The 18,852-nt window shown below is 46.8% G+C and overlaps 1 protein-coding gene and 1 non-coding gene across 4 annotated transcripts in view; both read left to right on the forward strand.

The window, feature by feature from the left end:
- The window catches only part of Akt2 (AKT serine/threonine kinase 2), a 50,553-nt gene that overhangs the window by 20,794 nt on the left and 10,907 nt on the right, over window positions 1-18,852 (forward strand). For all 3 annotated transcript variants that reach the window (XM_020166938.2, XM_020166939.2, XM_020166940.2), the window contains exons 3-4: window positions 6,320-6,448; window positions 8,171-8,282. In XM_020166938.2, coding sequence (XP_020022527.1) covers window positions 6,320-6,448; window positions 8,171-8,282 — 241 coding nt within the window. The remainder of the gene's footprint in view (window positions 1-6,319; window positions 6,449-8,170; window positions 8,283-18,852) is intronic.
- Window positions 14,616-14,724, forward strand: LOC141418270 (U6 spliceosomal RNA). Its single transcript, XR_012442954.1, has one exon. It is a non-coding gene; the product is annotated as a U6 spliceosomal RNA (small nuclear RNA).

Genomic DNA, 18,852 nt, shown 5'->3' on the forward strand with positions numbered 1-18,852 from the left:
AGTTTTCATAGCTGTCCTGTGAGGTAGCTGCCCTCTTACAGACTGGCAGTAAGAGTGCTTGCCTAAGGCTTCAGCGGAGGTGGCAGAGCCAAGGTTGCTGAACTAGTGCGCTTGAGGCTGGCCCTTGTACTGCCTCCATCAGCAGTGTCTGAGAGCATGACTGACTGGAGTTCTTTGTGCCATACTTTGGTCCTGTTTGTGACACATCCTTAGCACACTGTCACCACCATTAGCAGAGCAGAGTGTCTACACTCTGCTAGCATCCTGCACAGGCCTCTGTTGCCAATGTGGAGGAGGCCAACATTGTGGTTGGGAGTGTGGGCTCTGAACTCCAGTGCAGCTCTCCCAGGTAACAGTTGTATGTCTTGGCAAGTAAGGGAACCACCCTGGGCCTCAGTTTCCTCATTTGAATATAGAGATAAGACTATGAGACTATTTTTCCTTTCTTGTTACCAAAGTACAGAACACCACAGACAAGTGCCTTGGATCGTTAACTCACCCCCATGGAAGCGTCCAGGTAAAGAAATACAAGATGGTCACCAGAAGCCCACATACCCTCCCAAGGCTGTAACTGTCCATACTTCAGTTGCATAAATGAGTTTGTCTAGGTTTGTTTTTGTTTTTTGTTTTTGAGGTGCTGGGGATGGAACTCAAGGCTTCATGCTTCAGCTAGGCAAGCGCTCTACTACTCCCAGCCCCAGTTTTTGTCTTTTTTTCAAAATTGAGGTGAAATTTATATGACATGAAATTAGTCATTTTAAGTTGTACGATTCAGTGGCCTTTTGTACGGTCACGATGTTGTATAACTATTACATCTATCTAGTTCCAAAACATTTTCGTCACTCCAAAAGAAAACCTTATACCCATTAAGCAGTCAGACTTCATCCCCCACCTTCCTCTCAGCGTCTGGCACTCACCAGTTTGCCTTCTGTTCTTACAGATTTGCCTGCTCTGGACTCATCATATAAATGGAGTTGTATAATATGTGGCTTCTTATGACTGGTTTGTTCCACTTAGCATAATTTTTTTTTGGCAGTCCGGGGTTTGAACTCAGAGCCTTGCACTTGCCAGGCAGGCACTCTTACTACTTGAGCCATACCTTCAGCCCCTGCATAATGTTTTTGAGGTTCTTCTTTTATAACTTGTGTGGATGCTTTGTTCTTTTTTGTGGTCAGATGATTGATTGTATGGCTATGGCACATTTTGCTTATCCATTCATCTCTTCGATATATACATTGGGGTTACTTCTGCCTTTTGGCTATTGTGAGTAGTACTGCTATCAACAAAATGTACAGTATAATTGAATACATTTTCTTTTGTGTTCATACCTAGGGGCAGAATTGCTGGGTTGTATATTTTGTATTTGTGATCTATATTTATAATCTAATACAATGTACATGGTACATAAATATGTAATTATATAACATGGGTCATATTTTTTGTATTTATAATTTACAATATGTTCAATACTTAACGTTTTGAGGCATCACTAAACTTTCACAGTGTCCGCACCATTTTCCATTCCCACCAGAAATGTAGCAGGGTTTTAATTTCTCCATGTCCTCATGTGCTCACTCACACTTATTTTTCATGTTTTTTTTTTTTTTTTTTTTTCTGGTACTGGGATATGAACACAGGGTCTATACCTTGGGCTCACTCACACTTATTTTTCATGTTTTTTTTTTTTTTTTTTCTGGTACTGGGATATGAACACAGGGTCTATACCTTGGGCCACTCCACCAGCCCTTTTTTGTGGTGGGTTTTTCAAGATAGGGTCTTGGGAACTATTTGCCTGGGGCTGGCTTTAAACTGCGATCCTCCTGATCTCTGCCTCCTGAGTAGCTGGGATTACAGGAGTGAGCCACCGGTGCCCGGCTTTAAATCATTATCACTGTTACAGCCATCCTAGTGTGTGTGAATTGGTACCTTCTTGGGGTTTCGATTTCTGTTTTTCTAATGACTATTGAATGATACAGAGACTCTTTTCACGTGCTTGTTGGCCCTCATCTATATTTGGAGAAATGTCTAAGTCGTTTCAGTTGGGCTGTTTGTCTTTTTGATGTTGAGTTGTAAGAGTTCTTTGTATATTGTGTGTTGTGAATGCTAGACTCTTTTTCTTTTTGGCGGACTGGCATTTGGACTCAGTGCTTCGTGCTTGCAAGTTCTACTGCTTGAGCCATGCCTCCAGTCCATTTTTCTCTGGTTATTTTGGAGATAGGGGGTCTCTAGAACTATTTGCCCGGCTGGCCTCAAACCTTGAGCCTCCCAAGTAGCTTTACAGGGTTACATACATGAGCCAGCAGTATATATATATGATTTACAAATATTTTTGTCTATTTTGTAGGATATCTTTTTGCTTTCTTTTTTCTCTTTTTGGTCAGCATATTGCTAGTGTAGCCCAGGCTTGCCTTGAACTTGCATCCTTCTGTTTCAGCCTCCTGAGTGCTGTGAAGACAGATGTGCGTCACATGCTTGGCTTGCTTTTTACTTTCCTGATAGTGTCTTTTCATGCATGAACATTTTCAATTTTGATAAGTCCACTTATCAAAACCAGGGTCCTGAAGATTTAATCCTATGTGTGCTAAAAATTAAGAGCTCTATATGGGAGGTGGAGGTTGGGAGGATCGCAGTTTAAGGTTAGCCTAAGCAAATAGTTTTCGAGACCCCTTTTCAACTGATAGCTAGGTGCAGTGGTGTACACTTTTTATTTCAAGCTGTGCTGGAGGCTGAGATTAGGAAGATTGTGGTTCCAGGCCAGCTGGGCCAAAAAACCCAAACCAAACCAAACCAAAAAACCAATAAAAAAATAGAAGTGTTCCTGAGAGCCCATCTGAAGAGAAAAAAAAGCTAAGTGTGGCTGCACCCACCTGTCATCCCAGCTGTGGCAGGAAGAGTGAAAGATAGGATTGCAGCTCAGGCTGGCCTGGGCAAAAAGTGAGACCTTGTCTCTAAAATAACCAGAGCAAAAAGGACAGAGGCATGGCTGCTTTGCAAATGTGAAGTAAGAGTTGTATAGTTTTAATTCCTATCAGGTCAATCCATTTTGAATGAATTTTTGTGTGTGGTATGTGCTGTGAGGGAAGATGTCCAGTTGCATTCCTATGTATAGGGATTTCCAGTTGTCCTAACACCTATCTGTTGACACTGTTCTTTCCTACTGAAACCCTTGTTGAATCCATTGGCTATAGATGCTTGAAGTTATTTTTTGATTTTTGATTCTTTTCTATTGGGTGATATGTCTGTCCTTACACCACACCATTTTGATTACTGTAGCTTTGTAGTAAGTTTTTCTTTTTTGGACTGACGACTTGGCTCAAGTGGTAGAGTGCATGCCTAGGGCACAAGGCCCTGAGTTCAAACACCATTACCACCAAAAAACCCAAAGCAAGGACAACAAAGAGAGTTAAACTTTGTTCTTTTTTCAGTATTGTTTTGGCTACTTGAGGTCCCTTGTAATTCCACGTGAATTTGAAGATTAACTTTTCCATTTCTGTCAAAAAAGGAAAAAAAAAACAAAAGGCTGTTGGAATTTAGATAGAATTTTTTTGCATCTCTAGGACACTCTTGAGTTGTATGGTTGTCCTGATGATATTAAGTCTAATCCATGCACATAGGATGTCTTTGCATTTATTTAAGTCTTTTAATTTCTCTTGTCAATGTTTTATAGTGTGAAACTCTTTCAACTCTTTGGTTAAATATTCCTAAGTATCTTATTCTTTTGTAGGTTATTGTAGATGGAACTAGTTTTTTTTGTTTGTTTGTTTTGTTTTGTTTTTTTCTTTTTTGGCAGCATTGAGGTTTGACTCAGGGTCCCATACTTGCTAGGCAGGTGCTGTTACTGCTTCAGCCACTCCACCAGCTTCGTGACTGTTTTCTTAATTTCTTTCTTGATTGTTTGTTGCTGGTGTATAAAAATGCAACTGATTTCTTTTTTTTTTTTTTTTTTGGTGGCACTGGGGTTTAAACTCAAGGCCTCATACTTGCTAGGCAGGCGCTCTGCCACTTGAGCCACTTTGCCAGCCCTGCAACTGATTTTTTTGTGTTGAGCTTTTTAGCCCTAGTAATTACTTTATGTGTTTAATGACCTCTTTTTCTTGAAGTTCAGTCTCTCTGTGTTGCCCAGGCTGGCATCACAGCAGTTGTAGTAGCTGAGGCTATAGGAGCATGCTTCCCAGCTGCCGATTTTGTGGATTTTGTGTGATTTCCTCTATGTAGGATCATGTTACCTGGAAACAAAGGTAGTTTTACATTTTCCTTTTCAATTTGGATGCCTTTTGTTCAGTTTTGCATATCAGTGGTGAAAACAGGCATCCTGGTCTTGTTCCTGGTATCGGGAACTTTCCGGTCTTTCCTCCTTGAGTGTGCCAGTAGCTGTGGCCTTTTCATCGATGCCCTTTTTCACACTGAGGAAGTTCCCTTCTGTTCCTGGCTTACTGAATATTTGAATCTGTCAGATGCTTTCTGTGTCAGTTGACAGGACCGTGCCATCTTTCTTCATTCTATTCATGTGGTAGATTACATCAATTTCCATATATTGAACTGTCTTTGCCTTCCTGGGATATCCTCCCTCCCTTCCTCTCCCCTCCCCTCCCCTTCTCCTCTCTTCATCACTTAGTGAGCACCTGTGGTGTGCTGAGCCCTCAGTGAGTGCTTCATGGTTGACATCTCATTATTGAGATATAATTCGCATACCTGTGACTCAGCTGTTTAAAGTATATAGCAGACCCTTGGTATCCATGGATATCTGATTCCAGGGAGACCACTGTAGAGAAAAAAAATCATGCATGCTCAAGATACAAAGATGCAAAGAGTGTAATGCTGTACTGCAGATGCTTGATTCATTTTTCCCACAATGCCGTCCACCTTCTAAAAACATACCACCTTTCCACAAATCTAACATTTTCACTTTATCACTTAAATTAAGTACTTTAGCTTTACCTTGTGTTTTAGGCACCACTTGCTTTTGGGAGGCATATTTTCACACAATGAAGGGCAGGGAAGCAGCAGACACAATGGTTTATACACAGCTGACAATATGGGACTGACCACGAGCTTCTCCACATCCACTGAGCTGTGTAATGCTCCATGGGAATTAAAAGCTGAAATATCTTTTGATTCTTTTTAATTTGTTATTTTTTTATTACACTTGGTCAGAAATGCATGTAATAAGTCTATGAATAAGGCCAAGTTACTGGCTTTTACAAGTTCAATGGCTTTTACTGTATTCAGAGTTGTGCAACCAGCACCATAATCAATTTCAGACTTTTTTTTGGTGGTACTGGGGTTTGAACTTAGGGCCTCATGCTTGCTAGGCAGAGCTCTACCACTTGAGCTACTCCTCCAACCCAATTTTAGACATTTTTACTACCCTAAAAGAACTCTTTCCCCATTAACTCTCACCCTCCAGTCTCTCCCCAGACTCTACCGTCTCCCCAGCCCTACTCAAGAACTAATTTACTTTTCATCTCCATAGATTTGCCTGTTCTGGAAATTTTATATAAATGAACTTATATATAGACACTACTTGACTTACGATGAGGGTGCATACTGATAAATCCATCATAAGTTAAAAATATCATGAGGCTGGAAATGTACTGAATATACCTAACAGCATAAGTTGTGGCTCAGCCACATTGGAGCATATATCAATGCTTCATTACTTTTTTATGACCAAATAGTATTCCATTGTATGGATCCACACTGTTTTGTTTATCCATTCATTAGTTGATGGACACTTGGGTTGTTTATACTTTTTGGCTGTTATGAATAATGCTGCTGTGGACAATTGTGTACAAGTTTTTGTGTAAAATATGCTTCACCTCATTTTAATCCTTAGCAACCCTTAGAGGAGTGGGTTCCATCAGGACAAATGAAACAAGTCAAGAGGTGCTTAGAAGGTGGAACGGCACTTAAACCCTGCCTGACACAGAAATATTTTGACATTTGGTCCACCTGCATGGCTGTGTTGGTGAATACCAGCCCATGGGATTTGGCCTTATAGGGCCCCAGGGCATGTGTTTGACGGCCTGGGCCTCCCCTAGGACTGACCACACTGGCTAGGATAGCTTACTGCTGGCCACATGGTAAAGCAGCTGATGCCCTGGGCCACTGCCACAGGTGCCTCCCGGCGGGCATGACCTATAGATCATTCATCCCAGCTCAGTGCCCCAGTCTTCGTCAGCAGGTGCCACCTTGAGGGCTCCCCCGGGAGAAGCCCTCCTCTACCCTTCTACTGCTGTACCCTCTGTGGTGAGTCACCACAGAGGTCACCCTGGATGCCACTCACTCTTGCCCTGACCTCCTGCTTCCCTCATTTCAGGTGAATACATCAAGACCTGGAGGCCCCGGTACTTCCTGCTGAAGAGTGATGGCTCCTTCATCGGGTATAAGGAGAGGCCTGAGGCCCCCGACCAGACCTTACCCCCTTTAAACAACTTCTCTGTAGCAGGTGTGTCTTGGAGTGAGTAGGCCAGAGTTCTGGAGCTTAGAGAAGGGCCAACAAATCTTGGGGGCACATGGGACTCTGTTGGTTTTGAGTCGGAGCCTGCCCTCAGCCTGCTGTCCTTAGATCCATTTTCTACCCTTCCTTCCTGTCCCTCCCAACATCAGGTTGTCCTGGTAGGAGGTGGCAAGTGAGAAACAGGGAGAAGCCCGGGCATTTCTGTACACCCAGCCCCGGCCCCAGCTACAGCCCTAGCAGGCCCTGTGTTCAATCTTCCTGGTAGCCATCTTCCTGGTAGCATTCTCCTCCTCCACCCCTCTTACCTAGCTGGATGATGGCTTCCCAATCAGCTAATTGCAGGGCCAGCCTCACAGCTTCCATTCCCTCTACGGTGCCCTATGTGAATTTTCCAGCTGGACCAACTTCACAAGCCTAAAGTCCTTGCCTGTCCTGGTCCCCTGCCTCCTCCTTTCCCTGCGACCTAACTGGCACCATGTTGTTGTGGTGGTGCCTGCTTACAATGCTCTCTCGTCGGCCCTGTCTCCACCACTGCCACCCCACCCCCACCCTGTCTGCTCCTAGTCCTGCCATTGCTTCTTCTCTAGGCTCACCCCCAGACTACCTCCTCAGTGTCTGGGCTCCAGTCCAGAGCCCATACTATTCTGCAGAAAACCTTTCCTGGCTGTTCTCCCCATGTGCCTGTGCCCCCGACATGCCTGTCACCAGCCCCAAGTCCTTGCTTGAATTCCCAGTCTATCTCCAGCAGCTTCTTGGACATTTTTCCCTACAGGGAGGGGACTCTCAGTCCTTCATACTCATCATATCCCAAGCTGACCTTCTTGCCTCCTTCCCCAGTCTTCTCTTCCTCCTTGTCTTCTCTCCAGCCTGCTGCCCTCTTCCCCTACCCCCTGCCCTGCTCCACTTTGCCACAGCCCATCCTCTAGGCAGGCCTGTGCCAGCCTCCTCCCATCCTTCTAGCCTCCAGTCTTCCCTTCTATTGCCATCTGTCCACATCCCTTCTATGGCTCCTTGCTGCTATAAGGACAGACCAGACTCCTCATCAGGGCCTCAAAAGTCTACTTGGCATGCCCCACCCCCCTCTCCCGGCTCAGCTCTCATTTCTCCTCTCCTCATGCTTATAGCAGAGTTGGCTATCTCCTGAGTACATGGGGCTCAGCTCACCCCTGGGTTATTATACACAATGTCCCCTCTGTGTGATGCGGTCCCTTTGCTGTCAGGACTCAGTTCAGAGATGCTGCTTCCTTGGAGCCACCCTCCCTGATGCGTATTCTGGTTTTCCCCATCCCTTCCCTGATGGCTACTTGTCACTGCTGGTCTGATAGCTTTCCACACACTCTGCACCTTGAGCTCTGTGAAGGCAAGGCCAGGGCTGTCTCTGTCATTAAAAGGTCCCTAATACCACCTGGCATGGGACTGGCACACAGGAGTGGCTTGTGAATTTTTTTTTTCTTTTCCTTTTTGGCAGTACTGGGGTTGGAAATCGGGGGCCTTGCACTTTGCAGGCAGGTGCTCTACCACTTTAGCCGTGCCCCCAGCCCTTTTCTTTTTTTGGTGTGTGGGGGGGTACTAGGGTTTGCACTCAGGGCTTCACACTTGCTAGGCAGGCACTCTACTTCTTGAGCCACGCCTCAAGATGGCTTGAGGAATGTGGTCCACAAATCACTAGGGCCACCCTCTTACTCCCTTCCTCCTGCTCTCCACCTGCAGAATGCCAGCTGATGAAGACTGAGAGGCCACGACCCAACACCTTCGTCATCCGCTGCCTACAGTGGACCACCGTCATCGAGAGGACCTTCCATGTCGACTCCCCCGATGAGAGGTGAGTCTGGGCCTCTGTTCGACTGCCTTTTGAGAGGAACCAAGCCTGGCAAGGGGAGGGATGCAGATGGACAGATTTTCCTGGGCTCCTAAATAGGAGTTGTCCATCTGTAGCCATTGTGGTGCAGGGACTCTTGACTGGTGCCAAGAAGAACTGGGGTTCTTGGTCTGAAGACCCCACTGTGTGTCCTCAGAGCTGAGAGCACATCGGAGTCATGGGAGGAGCTGGTTCAGCTATGGACCTGTGGGTCTGACTCAGCCTCTGGTTTCTTGGACAGCTGCAGAGGGTCAGGAAGCTGCATTCCCAGTGAGCATCTCTGATTCTAAGGCATTGATCAAGACAGTCAATTAAAAAGATTCATTTTTTAATCAGAACCAATGATACTGAGTCAAACTGGGACCAGGGTGTGGCTCAGTGCTAACGCTTGCCTGACATGCACAAAGCTCTGGTTCCATCCCTGGTCTCTCTCTCTCTGTCTCTCTCTCTCTCTCTCTCTCTCTCTCTCTCTCTCTCACACACACACACACACACACACACACACACACACACACACACACACAAATAATGGAAAAGAAGTCACATTGGTTTCGTGGAGGTCCATGTTTGGTGAAACATGCTGCTTGTGTCCCTTCTGTGCAGCCTCTCCCCACTTTGCATCCTGGAAGAGCATATGGAGACCTTGGCATTCTGTGCCCTAGAGGTTACATTTTGCTACACACTAAACTTGCTGCTTTCATAGAACAATGTGTCCTGGAGACCTTTCTGCCTCTCTACTGTTAGCAGCACAGAGTTCTTTTGTTTTTCTTCTTTCTTTTTTATAGCCAGACGTGTCCCTAACTTTATTTAGCAGTTCTTTAATCATGGTGACTGGGGTTGTTTCCAGCCCCCCCTGGCTCATTACAAATGGTGTCACAGTGAACTGCCCTGTGCTGTTTTCATTTTGCTTATGTGCAGGTTGATCTGTAGGGTGAGTTCTGAGATTTGGGATTGACAGGTCACAGGAATAGCCATCTGTTTTAGGGTTTTCTATCAGGTGATATGTAAGGGAACCGTTTTACAGCCCTGTGTTTTCAAACACTTGCATTTTTACCAGTCAGAGCAGTGGGAAGCACACTGCTGGTATTCTTTCTCTGGATGAGTTTGACCTTTAAGGGCCCTGAGTTTCCTTTTCTGAACTACCTGTTCGTGTAGCTTATCTCTCTCTCTTTTTTTTTTTTCTCCTGGATTAGTTGGTCTTTTTCTTATTTATATCTGAAAGCTCTTTGGACAGTAGGGAACTTAGCCAGTTGTAATGAGTGGCAAATGTTCTTCCTTCCACTTTGTCCTTTTATACTTTACTTTGAGGAACACTTCTCTGGCTTGTCCATGACAGCTTTAGCTGTCCCCCTGAGGAATCCTAAAACAGGACCATCTAAGAGAGCTTCATGCCAAGATGGGATTGCTTTTCCTTTACTGTTCAGTACAGGAGCCCCAGCCTTGTGTGCTGTTGAGCATTTGAAGTATGGCAGCAGAAGGATGGGTTGATTTGATTGACTTTCAGTCAGTTTCAGTAGCCACATGTTTGACCAGCAACTACCTTCTTGGACACTGCAGTTTTCAAGCCTGCACAAAACCATATCACAAGATGTCAGTTACCACAGTCTATACTGTAGTTATCGTTGCATATCTCCCCAAGGTTAAAAATACACTCGCCCCACCAAGGGGAACAATTTTACCATCTCAGGTCAGCTGAGGTGTTGCTCAGTGAAAACTGGACCAAAACGGGCTGCCAGTAAAAGCAAATCTAGATTAATAGGAGCATAGGCCCTGGGTGTTAAGCTAGTTTTGAAGGATGGGTAGGAGTTGGAGTTAGGAAGGGGAAAGGTCCAGGAAAAGGAACTGATTGACTAGCATCTGCAGAGGACCCAAGGCATTGGGGGGAACAGCTCCTAAGGACCACACAGGGTTCTGCATCACCAGAATCAAGGGGCGGGCATCTTGGAAGAGGGGAAGGCAGAGGCACTTGGAACTGGAGAATGCAGCCAAGGCCTTGGCCCCCAGATGGAGATCCCTGCAGGGCTTGGCAGGCACAGAATAAATTGGGGGTTGTCACGGGGCTCCTAGAGATTCAGGGGATGACAAACAGGAAGCCTGCGTTCAGCAGTACCTGGCACACAGTGTGGGAGCTGGGAAGGAAGCACGGGGAAGCTGGCAGAGTGCTTTAACAGGCCAAAGAGATGATCTAGCTTCTGAATTTGCAAGACAACTTGCCCTTCAGTGTGGGGAGAATCCCATCACTAAGACTGTGGGAGCTGGAGAGCTCCTGCCTTCCTCCTTTTCTTAGCACCTTCTGCTGTCACTGGAAAGAGAACTGGGTGGCCCTAGAGAGAACAAAGCTCAGATTCTAGGCCTTAGTACTGAGAGAGCATGAGCCAGAAATGCGTAAGATGGATGCCCCCTCTGCTCTGCTCAGTGCTGACTGATGCTGTCCTTGCTGCCCCATGTGGGCCCGAGGCTACTGGCCCTGAGCCTGGGGAGAGACAGGATGGCAGGCAGACAGGAGGAGCACTGGTGGCTATATGCTGCCTGACACTGTAGCACCCTCTGTGCTGGGCTGCTGGTGCCTCTCCTCCCTTCCCCAGGCAGCCGGGAACCCTCACTTCCCTCACACTGTTGGCAGCTTGTTTTAGATACACTGAAGCTGGCCCAGTGTTCATGGCTTACAGTGTTTGCCTCATCTGCTGTTGTATGCTGAACCTCTTGTTTTTATTTTCATTTATTTATTTAATTTTTTAGGGGGAGGGGCAGTACAGGGTTTTGAATTCAGGGCCATTGTGCTTGCAGGCAAGCACTTGAGCCAGGCCCCCATCCCATTTTATTTTTAGTTTATTTTTCAAATAAAGTCTCATATTTATGCCTGGACAGTCGTGGACTGCTAGCCTCCCATTTAGTCTTCCAGAGTAGGTGTGCACCACAACATCCAGGTTTAATTGGTTGAGATGAGGTCTCACTAACTTTTTACCCATGCTGGCCTGGAACTGTGATCCTCCTGATCTCAGCCTCCCACACAGTTGGATGAGAGGTGTGCAGTACTACACCTGCCTTGTATTGAAGAGATGAGGTCTCATGAACTTTTTGTTCAGGCTGGCCTCAAACCTCCATGATCCTCCTAATCTCAGCCTCCCATGTAGCTAGGATTACAGGTATGAGTGACCACATCTGGCCTTTTTACAAAATTTTTATGCCAAATCTTTCAATTTGATTCATACTTGTGACACTTCACTCCTTACTACTTCAGCAGGTGACTCTAAGAAGGACTTTTTCCTACAAATAATAATATAACCACCACACTGAAGATGATTATGCAGGTATAGGGTGAGCATCCCTATTCTGAAAATCAGAAATCCAAAATGTTCCAAAACCCAAAACTTTTTGTGTGCCAACATGGCGCTTGAAAAGTTTCAGATTTTGGAACATTTTAGATTTTCAGGTTAGAAATGGGATTTTGAACTTGGCCTCACGCTTGCTAGGCAGGCACTTTTCCACTTGAGCCACTCCACCAGCCCTGAAACATATGTAAAGTCTGGGCTACCCTCCTGATTCTGAAAAACTCCGAGATCTCTAGAATCACAAGTATTTTGGATAAGGGTTACTTAGCCTAGAATATGTATTTACCAATATTCTTTCCATATCTATGCCGTACTTGAATTTCCTTAGTTTTCTTCAAAATGTTCTTTAAACCAGGGTTCATTCAAGGTACCTGTTGTATTTCCTGTTTTATTTTAATGTATATATACACATTATGTATATAATTTCTTGGTTTTTTTGGTGGTACTGGGGTTTGAAGGGCCTACACCTTGAGTCCTACTACTTGCCCTTTTTTGTGATGGTTTTTTGAGATAGGGTCTCTAGAACTATTTGCCCAGGTTGGCTTCGAACCATAATCCTCCTGATGTCTGCCTCCTGAGTAGCTAGGCTGTGTTTCCTATTTTAATCCAGTTTAGCCCTTTGTCTCCAGGCTCGCCTTTAGAATGTCTCACGTTCTGGTTGTCTTCTTTGCTCCCCTGAGCCTATTTTCCCACAGGAAATTAGATCTGCAGCTGGGGTGACAGACTTCAGCCTGCCTCCTGATTTTTAAAGTTTTATTGGAATATAGCCAGTCCATTTTTGTATGGATTGTCTGTGGCAGTTTGCCCTGCTATGGCAGTTTATAATAGCTGTGACAGAGATTTTGTGGCCCATATAGCCTGAAAATTGACTATTTGACCCTTTTTAAGAAGCTTGCAGAACCCTAGTCTTAGCAGGAATGCTTAATAGTATATCATATTAGTGTGATCGTTTTGATGTAATTTCTCTGCTCAGAGCGTTGAGTGGTGGCTCATACCTGTAAAAATCCTAGCTTCTTGGGAAGCTGAAATGGGGAGGATCACAGTCAAGGCCAGCCTGGGCAAATAGTTCAGGAGACCCCATCTCCAAAATAACCAGAGCAAAATGAACTGGAGATGTGGCTCCAGCGGTAGAGTGCCTGCTTTGCAAGCATGAAGCCATGAGTTCAAATGCCAGTCCCACAAAAAAAAAAGAGTGCTGAGTGGGGGTTGGGTGCAGCTCTTGGTAGAGCATTTATGCAATATGCACAAGGCCCTGGGTTCTGTCTCTAGCAGTGACAAAAAAGAGAGTGAGAGAGACAGAGAAAACTCTGAATGGCTTTTAGTGCCACTGGGAGTAAACTCCGGAGGCTATGCCACAGCCTCCAAAGTCCTGTGTAACCTGCCCCTCTCCACAGTTCTTTCCTGTCACTGGTGTCCTAACCCACACCAGTCTCCTCACTGTTTCCAGGGCCTCACACTTGCTAGGCAGGTGCTCTACCACTTGAGCCACTCCACCAACCCTTTTTTGTGTTGGGTATTTTCAAGATAGGATCTCGCAAACTATTTGCCCAGGCTGACTTCAAACCATGGTTCTCCTGATCTCTGCCTCTCAAGTAGCTAGAATTACACACTGGTGCCTAGCTCCTCACTGTTCTTAAAACTTGCTAATAAGCATACGCAGGCCTAAGGGCCTTAGCACTTGCTGCTCCCTTTGCCTAGGAACCCCTACTAGATTGCACCATGGGTATCTCCTTAACTTTGTAAGATCTCTGCTCAAATGCCACCTTCTCAGAGCATCCTGCCCTGTCCCCATGACTGTTCCCCTTATCCAGTTTTATTTTTCTTCATAGCACCTATCTGCTAATTATGGCCATTTCTATTTATTTGTGCCTGGCATATAAATAGGTGTTCAGTAAATGTTTTCTTTTAATTGTCTGTGAACCAGATCCCGTTCTGAGGACTATAGTGTGTTAACTTACTTTACCCCACAGATGAGGCTCTTTGTGAGCAGGGAGGACCTCAGATGCTTTCCAGCTATAAGTGTTCCTTTGGGTTGAAGGAGGGTTGCATCTAAGCAGAGAGGCCCTCCACCCGACATGAGACCAGCAGTGTACTCCTACTCCTGAGGTTGGGAGGGGGACAGTAGGCCCCTGGGCTTCCTCAAGCTTCTCTCTAGTCGTCTTGAGTCCTGCTCAGCAGGGCAACTTAGGTCCAGGTCCACTCTGGAGTCAGAGTGGCTGCTGTGCCCATTTTTCTGGTGCTCAGATCCCTGGGTAGCTGAGGACAGAGGAGAAGGGTATGCTCAAGTGCCAGCCGGACCTGTGGCATGGGCTTCTGTGTCACATGGGTGACTGGGGCCCCTCTGTCCTGCAGCTCTTCTGCCACTGGCACCCCTTGCCTGGAGGATGCTGCTTCCTCTTGCTTCTCTCTTGCTATCCCCACTGCCCAACAGCCACTTGCTGAACCCAGAAAGTGGAGCTGTCATTCGCCTTTGTAACACATTTCAGCCTTCCTGTGGTGTTAGAGTAAGACCCAAAACCTTGCTTAGCCATACCAACAGCCTAGGGTAGTCTGGGCCTGTCTTCCCTCTCTCATCTCTTGTACTCATGGCTGTTGGCTCCAGCGTACTGGCTGCTGTGCCTTCTCCAGATGCCCCATCTCTTTCCTGTCCTGGGCCTTCTCCATGCTGGTCCCTCTGCCAGGCTGCTTTTCTCTCCAATCCTCTGTGGACCTGCCTCCTTCCCATGTTGAATTGATTTCACAGCCATGTGTCCAGTGCCTGGACTAGGCTCTGGGGATGGCCCATGTTCCAGTGACATCCCTTTGTTCCTGCCTTGCTGCTGTTGTGCCCCTTTTCTGATTGGGAATGTGTTCAAAGCCCTCCGAGTAGATGCCTGAAGTTGCGGATAGTACCAAACTCTGTGAACACTATGCTTTTGATAAGGTTTAACTTACAAATTAGGCACAGTAAGAAATTAACAGCCTTGTGCTCGCTTCGGCAGCACATATACTAAAAAATTGGAACGATACAGAGAAGATTAGCATGGCCCCTACGCAAGGATGACACGCAAATTTGTGAAGCATTCCATTAAAAAAAAAAAAAAGAAATTAACAGCCTTAACTAATAATAAAATTGAGCAATTTTAATAATATACTGTCAGAAACGGTATATGAATGTGGTTTTTCTCTCTCAAAATATCTCACACTATACTCACCCTTTTCATAATGATGACGTGTGACGATCCAACGTCTACGTGATGAGGTGAAGTAAGGCAAGTGACAGGCATTGTGACATAACATTAGGCAACTATGTGAAGTCACTCGAACACATGCACTTTGATACTGCTGTAGTTGATCTGATAACTGAGAAGGCTACTAAGACACGTACAGATGGGTAGCATATACAACGTGAATACATTGGACAAAGAAATGATTCATGTTCCTGGTGGGTGAAGCGAAACGAAGGGAGATTTTACAACAATACTCAGAACAGTGTGCACTTCAAAGCTTAAGAATTATTTCTGGAATTTTCCATTCAGTATTTTTGGGCCATGGTTGAGTATTGTATGAAACTGTAGGAGGCAGAACCAAGGTTAAAGGTGGACTGCTCTGCCTTTACACACTTGTCTTTTCTGTTAGGCTAGGCGCTCCCATGGGTTTGTTCTGTGCTGCATCCTCAGTGCTCAGAACAAGGCCTGTTTCATAGAAGGCACACAGTGAATATTGGCTGGCTATAGGGTGAATCCTCACGTCAGTTCTCTGAGGCACTTCCTCCATGCTAGGTGCTTCTCTAAGTATCCAGTGTCTCGTGTCCTCCTTATATGGCCCGCTAATGCCTGCTTTACAGTCAGCCTACTGAGGCACAGGAAAGTCAAGTGACCTTCCCAGCATTGCCTGCAGGAAGGGGCAAAAGCTCCAGAGTCTCCTCTCAACCATATGATCCACACTTTTTACAGGAAGCAGGCTGAGACGGAGAAGTTGGGCTGCTCAGGGACACGTGGCTAGTGTGCAGCAGAGCTGAGGCCCGGGCCCTGGTTCTTGGCTCCCTAGCTTGTCCTGTGTGCTTGATTGGGCCTTGCCTAGTATTGCTTGGGTAAGAAAGTTCTCTCACATGCCCCTGCCCTTGTCCTAGAGGCCAAGTGGGTTCTAGAAAGTGCCCTGATGGGAGCAGTGCTCCTGGGTGAGGCAGGAATGCCTGGGTTTGTGTCCCTGTGTTGTCCACTCTGCTTGCTGGCTGTGTCAGTGGACAAACTTCAGCTTCTCAGTGCCTGAGTGTTCCCATTTACAAAATGAGGTGAATAAAAGAACCTTCTGCCTGAACCTTTGGGAGGGTTAAATGAGTTACATCACACAGATCAGCCTTTGAGGCTGGAAGTTGTTGGTGGCGTTTAGTGGGCAGGCCTCTCTGAAAGGTGGTTCAGATCACAGCTTTGAAGGGGAGGCGTCCTTCACTTCTGGGCTTCATGGCCTAGTTCCCTTGGTCTGTGAACCTTCCGGAAAGAGGAGCCCCGCCTAATCCGGTCCTCCTGGGCTTCACCGGGAATCAGGGCCCAGCTTTTATCAACTTCTCTCCAGTCTGATGTTCAGACTCCAGTAAAGCTCTCCCACAAGTCGGGAAAGGGGCCTGAGGCCAGCAAGGAGCTTCTGGGTGTGGGCTGGAGTTCCAGCTCCACCATGGTCTGCCATGTCCCTTCCAAAAGGGTAAGGCCACCTCCGCATCAGAACCTTGCATGCTCTTGAGAATTGAATGAGGGCTTTTCACTGCTGTTTGTTTTCTACTAGTGTCTTTTGGCCAGGACAGGGTGGTTTCCCTGGGTGGTTTATTTGGGATGGGGGGTGGAAGGTCCTTAAGCCCCAGCTTTGGGTGGGAGTTCCTCTCTGCCCCAGATACTGTGTTGTAAGCCCTCAAGGGGTGTTCTGGACAAGGCTCTTGTTTTTTCTCTGGAATTCTGAGTGCTGCAACCTTGCAACCTCGGTCCAGTTGGAACTGGATCTGCAGCTGGCCCAGCAGCAGGAGAAGCCCAGTTATACCAGACCCACCTTCTTCCTGGTGGTTTCCTGGCAGGCAGCTCCAGCCAGGTGTGGGATAGAGTGGGGTGGAGTGGGGTAGGACAGCTTTGAACCCCATCCAGTGTCAATGTCCAGTGTCAGTACTGTCCGTGAGGCCAGTGGTTTCTGAGTTAGACCCTGTTAAATGTGCTCTGAAGGCAATAGCCTACCACCATCTCAGCAGCCCTAATACCTAGTGGAGAGGAGTGAGCTGGAAGCAGTGAGCTTGCCACATAGTGGACCTGCTGTCCTTGATGCTATGGTTCTGGACTTGTGCCCCTGGTCCCCACCCAGAGCAGCCCCTCAGAGCTGCTTCCCACTGTGTGTTCTCTCCACCCTTTGTCAGCTGAGGTGGTGCCACACTGTGCATCTTAGTTTGCAGCCTGCTTTTTTCCTGTGACCATTTCTCAGAATCTCTGTATGAGATATTTTTTAATGTGTTCATATCTCTTAGGAGCTCTGTGATTTTTCAGTCCACCACCTCACATTCAAAGTCATCATTGTAAAATATCTAAGAGGACCCCTATGGTCAGTAAAACATGTCATGGCATGTATTCCTACCCACCTCCCTTTTTTGATTTTTGGAAAATAGTAACATTAACATAGGGATTGGGTTTTAGGCTGACTTGTCCAAAGGGGGCATGGGTTAAAGCCAGTTGAGAAATGCTGGCTGGAGGTGGCGGGTCGGGGGGAGATGTCAGTATTGCTCTGCCAGTGTGTGCACCGGCCTTGTGTACAGAGGCCCGGGGCCTTGTGTGCTTGGGCTGCTCCACTCATTCAGTGCCCACTTATTGCCCGGCATGTGCATGGGTGCTTGGGGATAGCCCATTCAGAGCGTATGGAGATCCCTGCCCTAATGGGACTTTGAGGTGGTCCTGCCAGTTATGGGGAGCTTAGACTGTGCTTGGGAGGGCCACTGTGCCCGTGCTTGGTGTTTATGGGTTTATCTTACAGAGCATAATAGAATACTCACACACCTGTCTCACAAAGTGTAATATTGTGGGATCAAGGCCGGTTTCAGAAGACGGAGCCTCCCGTTCATTATCGGGGACCTCTGAGCTTCTCTCCTGCTTGGCTCAGAAAGTCTGGAGCTGAGCAGGAACTGCCTGGTCCATAGGTCCTTTGGGAGTTCATGGCCAGGCTCACAGCATCCACTGTGTTTAAACTTCTTACATTTGTTTTTGTTTTGTTCTGTTTTGAAATCTGTGCCTTAGTTTCTGCCTTTGTAATGCAGGAGGTGTGGATGGTTAATAATAGCAAGTGCTCTGTGAGTGTTTCCTAGAGGCCTCTTCTCTAGTCCCCTGACTCCTGGTTCCCCTCCCTGGAGGCACCATAGTGCTAGAACTGCGAGGGCTCTGGTGGGGATGTTTGTGTGCAGGTGAGCATATTACAGAAAGTCTGTATTTCATCACTCCAGCAGCACAGAACTCTACACTGTTCTGCACCTTTCTTTTTCTGCATAAGATGGTTCAGATCCTCCCAAGTCCAAGTACAGCCCTGCTTATTCTCTCTCTCAGCTGCACAGCATCTCACTGCATACGTGTGCCACGAGCATTCTCTCTGCCCCCATGATAGCCCCATGTGAGCACAAATGCCATGCTCCATTGAGGCTAGGGTGGCAGCATCTGGAAGTCATGCCACATTTATGTAATGCCAAGAAATAGTGGTGCCTGATTAAGTCAAGACTGCCTGCCAGCCATGAGATGTGTCCACAGCCCAGCATGTCAGACATGGAACCGTGTACATCACAGGGCTGATAGGAACAGTTGTGCTCCTGCCTGATACCGAGGAAATGCAGACTCACAGGGAGGGCAGTCCAGCAGGGTGGGCCAGGGTCAGGCTTGGAGGCCCAGTCGTGACACTTGTCCCTCTCCATGTGGCCTTGGCAGGGCCTCCATGCTGCAACAGCACTTTCCATGGGGCGGTTCTGGAAGATGTGCGCGTTGGGTATGACCCATTCTTGGTTCTTGGCGCCCATCCGGGCTTGCTGCACTCGTGTGGCTTGTTCTTATCAGTGGGGTCTGGGGCGCTGGTCGCTTATGCTCTCTTTGAGTTTCACATTCTCATTAAATGCTTTCTGTTTTTTACTGGTCATGTGACTGTTTTCTAGATACACAGGGGTGTGCCACCTAAAATTACTGTGTGGTAGGTAAAAAATGAGGGGATGTGGGCAG

This window comes from Castor canadensis, chromosome 16, assembly GCF_047511655.1.
Source record: "Castor canadensis chromosome 16, mCasCan1.hap1v2, whole genome shotgun sequence".
In the NCBI taxonomy this organism is placed as follows: domain Eukaryota; kingdom Metazoa; phylum Chordata; class Mammalia; order Rodentia; family Castoridae; genus Castor; species Castor canadensis.